Raw genomic sequence first — 9,301 nt, 5'->3', positions numbered from 1 at the left:
AAAAATATTCTCAGCTCTTCAGTTTTTTCATGAAAAATGATCTCAGCTCCAAATTTTGTATTAAAAAATTCTCAGCTCTTCAGTTTTTTCATGAAAAATATTTTGTATTAAAAAAATTCAGCTCTTCAAATTTTGTATTAAAAATTCTCAGCTCTTCAGTTTTTTCATGAAAAATGATCTCAGCTCCAAATTTTGTATTAAAAATGAGCTCTTCAGTTTTTTTTAAAAATAGCTCCAAATTTTGTATTCTCAACTCTTCAGTTTTTTCATGAAAAATATTTTCAGCTCCAAATTTTGTATTAAAAAATTCTCAGCTCTTCAGTTTTTTCATGAAAAATTAAAACAATAGCAAAAATAAAACAAAATAAAATTTTTAATCTTTTTTTGAACCAACCTCCTTCCTCTACTACTAATCCATGTTACAGATGCCCATGCTCAACAATTCGGCACGCAAATGTTATTAAACAACTTCACACACATCAGTCAGGTACGTAATATAATAATAACCGGGTTGCAATTGTATAATATTTGTTTACATTACACACAAAATGATCTCTTTGACGTTAACATGTATCGACATTGAGTGTTGTTCATTTGAAATGAAGAAGTTCTTCACCTCTTAGACAAGTTGAACTTCCCACCCAAAAATAAAAATGATGATCATTCATGATAATTACTTTTTAAAGAAAAAATTTAATTTTTGTGAGACATGGACATGTAAATTATCGGAACAAAAAAATTTGACAAAATAATAATTTTTTTTCGGTTCTTCGTCTTATCTTTAAAAATAATTATTTTACGCAAAAAATTTGAAATAAAATAACAAAGGGCTTCAAATTTAATTTTAATCATTGTTGTTATTTTAGGTTTTGACGCAATTGTTAAAAACCAATTAATTTTTTTTACTTCCCATGATACATCAAAAATCTCTTGAGACGCATTAAAATTCTTGTAAATTTCCATTTAAAATAGAAGTTCATTGATTTTATTGATCTTTCGCGCAACTTAAGTTCAACCAAACCACTTCATTTATTGTCAACACACTTTCCGAGTCATTCAAGAAATGTTATTTGGTAAGTGGTTCATTTCAAAGAAATTTCGTCAAATTGCGTCATTACTCGGTATCTATAGTAATTTATTCATTGCAAATATTTATCGAAAAAATAAAATCAAATTACGGAATGTTTATCTTCATAATAAATATTTTGCTTTTACAAATAAATCAGATACACCGGAAAGGAGTTTCTTCTCTAATGGTCATTATGTATCATAAATTTCGGTATCAATTGGAACAGTAAACAAAAATTACGTTGAATAAATGAATTTTGCAAGATGGGTTTTTGTATAATTTTGAATTATTCTCGAATTCTTACTAAAAATTGTATTTTGAGGTTTATTTTTATTTTTTAAAATAAGAAATTAATTTTGAATGTGAAGTTAAGAGTAATTTTCAGAGAAAAATTATCAACTGTTTCATTAAGAACAAGAAATCTCCTCGTTTTCGGCTTAAAATTGTATAATCTTTCCCTGAGTTTGTTTTGAAGCGCAATTAATTTTTTATTCCTAATTAATATTTAAAATAAAAAAGTTTTTTGAATAAAAAAAAATATTATTTATAATTTATTTTTTAAAATGTTTTTTTTTTAAATGCCCTGAAAAGCTGTAGATGAGCCCAAAAAAATGAAATTTTTTTAAAATTTGAGTTTAAAAATTCAATATATTTTGCTAAAAAATTTATGTTTTTTTCTTTTGCTCAAATTTCAAAGAATTTTCGTTTATTTTGAGTATATTTCTAGCATTTTTAGGGTATTTTTCATAAAAAAAAAACCATATTATTTTTAAAATATTGATCTTTCAAAAAGTTTTGTGATATTTTCATGAAATTTTAACATGTTTTAAAAAAATCTTTCGTAACTTTTCAATATTTTATACAAACGATCCATTGAATTTTGTCCTAATGCACATTTTAATTGTCTTAATGCACAAAATGTATTTTTGCTCCAATGCAAATTGTGAATTTTTGTCCCAATGCAAATTATGAATTTTATTCCTAATGCAAATTATGAATTTTATTCCTAATGCAAATTATGAATTTTTGTCCTAATGCAAATTGTGAATTTTTGTCCCAATGCACAATATGAATTTTTTTCCCAATGCAAATTGTGAATTTTTGCCCCTATACAAATTCTAAAATGTTGTCCTAATGCACATTTTGAAAGTATGACTCATGTCGTTGCTCATTATGTAACTAAGACTCGATGACAAACAGACAACATTGAAATTTCAATAAAAAACCCAGAAAAATGATCAAATATTTAATTCATTTAGCAAACGACATAAGACTCCATCATTCCACGGAATTGTTTACCTGAAAGAAAAAAAAAAACAAAAAAATAATATTTAATCCTGTTTCTCTGTTGCGTTTAACTTAAAAAAAATATCTCCTGGCTCTATTTGCTGCCTTCACATTAACGGTCCACAATCGAATCGAAATCTTCAACGATTTTTTTCTCCATTCAAAAATTGTTGGTCTCCGGCTCCAATCATCGTTATTATCACTTTCATTCGTCTCATGCACCCAGCATGCAAAAAAAAATTTGTTCCAGACCCGAGGCAATTGTACTCTGGGCTATGTTAAAATAACAAGAAATCCAGACTTTTTAATTTTCAGCTCACACATTTAATTCACAATGGCCAAGAAGACATACGATTTGTTGTTCAAGCTGCTCCTGATCGGCGATTCGGGCGTCGGCAAAACCTGCATCCTCTTCAGATTCTCCGACGACGCATTTACTTCAACATTCATATCGACAATTGGTGAGTTTTTGTCTCAAATTTTTTTTTTTAGTTGGATTCCTGGAAAATTTTGCACATTCATCGAACAATGGGATCTTTGTTTGTGCTGCGTGGATCGTTGAGTCATTCAATGAGGAAATTCGTTCTTCGGAAAAAAAATCGTTATAGGGTGTGCCTGATTCTGCCACAGACATCATATGAGATGATACAGATACACATACACTTATCTAGCGACATAGTCCAGAAATGCCGTCACATCTGTTTTTTTTTGTGTTTTTCTTCCACAGGAATCGATTTCAAAATTAAAACTGTCGAATTGCGCGGCAAGAAGATAAAACTCCAGATATGGGATACTGCGGGCCAGGAACGATTCCATACCATCACGACCTCCTACTACCGCGGTGCCATGGGTATCATGCTGGTCTACGACATAACGAACGAAAAAAGTTTCGAAAATATCGTAAAGTGGCTGCGAAATATTGACGAGGTGATTATCACTCAAGTGCAACATTTTTTTGTGCATTTTTAAAAAAAAATTTTTTTTTTTTTTGCATGCAGCATGCGAACGAAGACGTGGAAAAAATGATTGTCGGCAACAAATGCGACATGACGGAGAAACGGGTGGTCAGCAAGGAGCGCGGCGAGCAAATTGCACGCGAACACGATATCCGGTTCATGGAGACGTCCGCTAAAACCAACATTAACATCGAACGGGCTTTCTGCGATTTGGCGGAAGCGATTCTCGATAAGACAGCTGGCGAGCAACCCGCAACGGGACCATCGGGCTTAGTTAATCCAAATGCTGATTCGGGAGTCACGCACAGAAATTGCTGCTCGTCGTAAACGAAACCTTCAAAAAAAGAAAAAAAAAGCTTAGCTTTGTGATGTTTTTATATAAAATACATGTAAGGAAAAGTTTTTGCCCGCCATTGTTCTTGCAACATTGCAATAATGTTCTGTGCAACTTTCTGCGATTTATTCATTCTATTTCAACAAAAATACTTATAATTTTTATTACTTATCTATCGTAATTGTTCAATACGAAAAAAATATTATTTTTAATTAATTTACGCTTCAAATGTGAAGTGATTTCCTATTATTAAGGCAATTGCAATTAGCAAAAATGTTTTATACTTTTTAATTTTTTCTAAAAGTCTCGAAAGAAATAATTTTTTTCTCTCTTAAAAAATATAATTTTACGTTTTCAAAATTTTTAGATTTTTTTTTTCAAAAATTTATGATTCAAAACTTGTTAAAAACGTAAAATTATTTTTTTTAAAGAGAAATAATGAAAATAAATTATTTTTTTTTTTACTTTTTTCTTTTGAAAAACTGTTTTTAAGCAACAAATCTAAGCAAATAAATTTTATTTTTTTTCTACTTTAATATTTTTAATCGAATTGAGACAAAAAATTTACTTTGATAATTTTTTTTTCGAAAATTTAAGAAAAATTAACAAAAAAATTGTTTTAAAAATTCGATTTGGATTTTTTTTATTTAAAAAAAATATTTAGATCAAATTTATTTTTAAAAATTTTAAATATTCAAAAAATCGAATTTTCTTTTAATTTAAAAATTGTTAAAAATTACCAAATAATAATTAAAAATTTAATTTTTTTTTTTCAAAATATTTGGAAAAATGGACCAAATTTCTTTTAAAAATTAATTTTTCAATTTTTTTTAATTAAAAAAAAATAAATAAGCTCGAATTTATTTTAAAAAATTTAAAAATCAATAATTTTTCTTATAGGTAATTTAGAAATTGATAAAAAATTACCAAAAATTGATATTAATTTCAAATAAAATTAAAATTTTTAAAAAATATTTAGAAAAAATAACTTAGCATTTTTAAAAAAATTCTATGTTCGAAAAATCGATTAAAAATTTCGTCAAAAATTTTTGAAAAATTTAAAATGAATTTTTTAAAAATTATAAAAAAATGGAAATAAATTTTAAGCAATTTAAAAAAAAAAATTTTAAAATTGATTTTTTAATATTTAATGCCATTGAAAATATCAATAATGACGAAAAAATCAAAAATTTCTTTAAAATTATTTCTCTTTCTAATTTTTTTTGAATTCCAAATTAGAAAGGTGAAACATTTTTGCTGGTTGCATTTGCCTAACTAATTAACAAAACTACTTTATTTTTCTACTCTATCGAAGATTTTTTTAAAGATATATGTAAATATACATTAAATTTATTGTCTATGTAAGAAGGAAAAAAATCTTAACGATCAAAGAATAAATATTTCATATCAATTTCATGTTTTTTTACTCCTTTTTCGCCGAACTCGATGACGCACCACTCAAGGGTTGTTGTCCTCCCTCACTCAAAAAGCAGTTCTTAAGTAGTCTATATAGCGCCGCTGCTTCTCGTATCCGACTAAATTCGACACAAAAAGCCTCTACCTCGATGAGCAACTCTTTGACGTTGATAATTTTGTTGCGAATGAGACTTTGGAGGAACACACAAACGAGTCGGACGAGTCGATTTTGCACGTATTTGTCTTTCATCGTTTCGCACGTCGAGATGCAGTTGCTGATGAAGAGATAAATAAACTCCGAGGGCAGATCCACGGCGGTAGTTAAGCGATTAACGACTTCCATCGAGTGCAGGGACATTTCCATGTTGACCAAGGCACTCAAATATTCCGTAATTTGTGAGGAATTCATGAGTTTGAGTAAAACTTCAATGGCGATGAGGGGATTATTTTCCACGAGATCCGGCAATCGTTCGGGCGTCAAGCCGATTTGGTTGACAGTTTCTGGGTCGTCGTTCAATTCATTCAGAAGTAATCCCTGATCGTGTATCGAAAGTGCCTGACTAAAAGCTTGTTCAATGAGTTTTTTCGCTTCCAAACTCCCGATGCTCGTGCCTGTGGATGACGAATCGAAAGCTGGTTTGTGCCATCCGGGATTTGTGAGATCGAACCAAATGAGTTCGTCGTCGCAGGAAAACACGGGCGGCGCAATTGTCATGAATTGCGGCACAAAAGTGTTGTAAAGGGGAGATTTTTCAACATTTCCCGTCAATTCCGTCATCATATCACGTAACGAAGTCTCGTTATTGTTCGAAGGTTGTCCCGGATGCACCGCTGGCAAGACATTCGTGACGCCAGATTTCACGCAATGCGGCAACTCCATTTGTTTGACCTTGCTTTGAACTCGTGCCGCCGTGATATCTTCGATTTGTGGACCTCCGATGTCACCACGGAGAATTTGCTCGACATTTTTCGGGGCTAAAAGCTTTGCGCCATCCGGCGAAATGAGCAACGATAGGAATCGTCGTTCAATGAGATCCATTTTGGTGCGATTTGGTGCCTTGGATTCGATGGCAGCGATGAAAAATGGCATGAACGGGCATTCCATTTGCTCGCTGCGGAAGATGTCGTAGATAATGTAGTAGCCGCAAAGGCGCTGAATGATTCCCGTAAAGTCCCCTTGACTCAGGAGGATCGACAACAGAGTCCCGATGTTGATGTACTCTGTTTTATCGAATTTGGACTGCACCACAGACGAAATCTTTTCGAAAGTAGAAGTTTCTACGAGATGTTTGTCCATCAGGAGCTCGTAAAGTTGGTTGTAATGCGACATTTTGTCAGCAAAACCGGAATTTTTTGCCTTCGAATTGACTTTTTTTCAACAACAATCCGTGCGGTAGGGCGTCATCCATTAATGGTGTCGGAAGTTTAGGGTCCATCATGTTTACGATGGATTCTGGCGAGGGGGAGGGGGTTTTTTTCTTCAATAGTTTTTTTTCTCCCATTTCTCAAATTGAAAATTTTTACATCTTCCAACGGATTTTCATTTGGATAGAAATTAATTGAATTAAAAATATAATATGCAAGTCGTTTTCCAGAGATTTTTCCTTCAACATGATGTTTTCCAAAATGACAAATTTCAGATTTTTCTTCATTTCCAATTTTTTGATTTTTTTCTTAATTTTGTTTATTTCCGCGTTTAATTTAATATCTTTAATATCTTTTGATTTTTCTTCAGTTTGTGTATCTTTTTCTTTTAAAGCTTCTTTTTTACCCATTTTTCTTTTTGAGGTTCAAAATTTCTAACTTTGATTCATTAATTTCTTTGACAAATGCTCCCTTTATTTCGTTGAATTCAGTCAAAATAATTTTCATGTTGCAATTTTTTTTCTCGAAAGTTACGGAATTCTAAGCAATTCTTCTATAAAGATATCATCTCCTTTGTTTGAATCTCCATCATTAATTTCATTCATCCACTAAGTGTTAATTCACTGTCACTGTCTGATTCAACTTCGTCGCTACTCATTTCCTTATCGCTAAGATCGTCGCTACTCAGTTCCTCATCACAAACTTCACTCTCTTCGTGGTCACTTCATTTTTGGGTAATTGCACTATTTCACTTTCAGCGTAAAGTATGTCCTTTCTCTGGTCATAACGCTTACGCTCGATTTTTGTGTCACAAAAGTAGCAAGCATTTATTCCAAAATATTTTTTTTCACCATTTTGCTGCGATTTCTCAATTGCATTCCAATAAGTGTTCGTTGTATGCTCAATGTAGGTAAATTTGTTAGACAAAAAGTTCTGCTTTATTTTTGAATCAAGAATGGAGTTATTAGATAGTTTAAATTATTTACATTTATTTTTTTTTATTAAATTTTTAGTAGCAGAAATTTTTTTCATTCCATTCCTTTCAACTCCTCTTCTTTTTTCAACCTTGAAAGCTTTTTTGTTCAGTTTCAGAATTTTTTCAAAAATTTTTCTCGAGTTTCCATTCAAACTTGAACTAATATTCAAAATTTTCTTTTCAGTTAAGAGGGGTATCTTTAAAAAAAAGCGTCGTGAAATAGGGGGGTCTTAGCATTTCAACAGTATTCGATTATAGAGGGGGGGTCATATTTTATCCGACGCCATTAATGGATGACGCCATTTTTTGAGTCGGCTGAAAGTGATGATAAACATTTAAAGCATGAATAAGCGTGAAACCATTTTACAACAACGCCCTTTAAAATCACAACAAACCCAAAACGATCCATGTTTTAATTAAATTTCCCTTTTTCAAATAATTTTTAAGTCCATTTCGTGCCTTATTACTGAGATCTGAAAGAAAAGAAGCCAATAAAGATGAATTACGGAAGAAAAACGCCCTCGACTTACAGATCGACAACCACAATTGGTGGAAGGTAGTTCAAATTTCTTCCAAAAAATGTCACGTAATGAAATTTTTCTGCTTTTAGCACCAGCAAACGTTCTCGTTCGATGAAATCTGTGGCAATTCCATGGTATCAAAAGCCAATTTTACGGAATACAGACATCCAAAAGGCAGCTCTTTTCACGGGATTGTTCTCATTGGTGAGTTTTTCACGTGAACCTCGAACTAAATTGACTCAAAATTTTGATTTTTTTAGTTTGTGTCTATTTTCACAATCGCAACTGCCGTTTTTGACTTGTATTGTTTGGCGATGGCGTCTCCGGGAAGCACTCATCGCGGTTATTACCTCATTTCGTATGAATTTGTCTATGTGGGTAATGTTCATGTGCGTAATACGTTAATTGTGTTTGCCCTGTTTTCCCTCGTTGGGGCTTGTTTCTTGTTTGTGACGAGTCTCATGTTGATAATTGCCCTCAGAAAGGTGAGTTTCGACCTTTTTTCTGACCTTAAACCTAAAAATGAAAATTTTTAATCTTTAATTTGAATTAAAATCGCGTCAGTTTCGGAATAAAAATGGAAAAACATTAAGTAAAACTTTGAGCGATAAGGTAAAGTTGCTTGTTTTCTTGGATTTCGTTTCGTTCAAAGGCTTATTTTGTGTTTTGTTGCAATTTTACAATGTCTCAATGTCAAAAAAATTTAAAATCAAATTATTTATAATTTTTTTCTTCATTTTAATAGGAACACGAGAAGAAAATCATGCCATGGCTCTATGTGTTTGCCGGATTCATCGTTTTTCGGTTCTTTGCGTTGCTTTTCTTCTCCATTCTGAACGACTTGATCTTCGCATACAACATTTTCATTACCGTTGTGTGGGTTTTGATCATTCCCGCAAGTGTTTATGGTTGGCTCACTGTCTACAGTTTGTACGTAGAATTAGCAGATCTCACAAAGTTGGAGGATTTGGCACATTTGAGAGTAATTTTTTTCGATTTTTTCCTTGAGAATCGGATTCTTAATGATTTTTTTTTGTATTTTTAGATGGGAACAATGCAATCTTTGAACGCATCGACAACTCATTCGTTGGCAGGATCACGTCCCGTTACGCCACATACGACTTCTGTGAGCACCATGCCGATGGATACACGAATCTTTTGAAAAGTATTGAGTCTCGAACGAAGTTTTTATTATTTTTTAAGCATTTTATTGAAGTTACGCACATTTTACGCTGACGTACTAAGCAAGAAAAGGAACCATTCCGTCCATTTTTTACTTTTTATTAGATGTAGGAAGAAATTAAAATAAATAAAAATAAAAGTTTCTTATTGATGACTAAATTTTATTATGATATTTTTGAGATATAAAAACAGCAA

General features: G+C 31.6%; 3 protein-coding genes across 5 annotated transcripts; 2 read left to right on the top strand and 1 right to left on the bottom strand.

The window, feature by feature from the left end:
- Positions 1-2,618: 2,618 nt before the first annotated feature.
- LOC134833873 (ras-related protein Rab-10) lies at positions 2,619-5,052 on the top strand. Of its 3 annotated transcripts, none has more exons than XR_010162138.1 (4): positions 2,619-2,817; positions 3,084-3,283; positions 3,355-3,701; positions 4,962-5,052. XR_010162138.1 is itself a non-coding variant. In XM_063848354.1 (3 exons), exons 1-3 carry the CDS (start codon positions 2,691-2,693, stop codon positions 3,637-3,639), a joined length of 612 nt encoding a protein of 203 aa, XP_063704424.1. In that variant the 5' UTR covers positions 2,619-2,690; the 3' UTR covers positions 3,640-3,978. The 3 variants fall into 3 exon arrangements, 1 of the variants encoding a protein (XP_063704424.1); XR_010162139.1 differs by lacking the exon at positions 4,962-5,052 and adding an exon at positions 4,886-4,938; XM_063848354.1 differs by lacking the exon at positions 4,962-5,052 and having other exon boundaries at positions 3,355-3,978.
- On the bottom strand, positions 4,812-6,459 carry LOC134833872 (CCR4-NOT transcription complex subunit 11). The gene has a single exon (XM_063848353.1). It carries the CDS (start codon positions 6,390-6,392, stop codon positions 5,070-5,072), a length of 1,323 nt encoding a protein of 440 aa, XP_063704423.1. The 5' UTR covers positions 6,393-6,459; the 3' UTR covers positions 4,812-5,069.
- Positions 6,460-7,767: 1,308 nt separating this feature from the next.
- Positions 7,768-9,253, top strand: LOC134834666 (uncharacterized). Its single transcript, XM_063849404.1, has 5 exons — positions 7,768-7,959; positions 8,014-8,128; positions 8,185-8,409; positions 8,670-8,906; positions 8,970-9,253. The coding sequence occupies exons 1-5, from the start codon at positions 7,901-7,903 to the stop codon at positions 9,084-9,086; spliced, it is 753 nt and encodes a 250-aa protein (XP_063705474.1). The 5' UTR covers positions 7,768-7,900; the 3' UTR covers positions 9,087-9,253.
- Positions 9,254-9,301: the final 48 nt, after the last annotated feature.

This window comes from Culicoides brevitarsis, chromosome 3 (assembly GCF_036172545.1).
Source record: "Culicoides brevitarsis isolate CSIRO-B50_1 chromosome 3, AGI_CSIRO_Cbre_v1, whole genome shotgun sequence".
NCBI classification, from domain to species: domain Eukaryota; kingdom Metazoa; phylum Arthropoda; class Insecta; order Diptera; family Ceratopogonidae; genus Culicoides; species Culicoides brevitarsis.
This window is presented reverse-complemented; position numbering and strand designations above follow the sequence as displayed.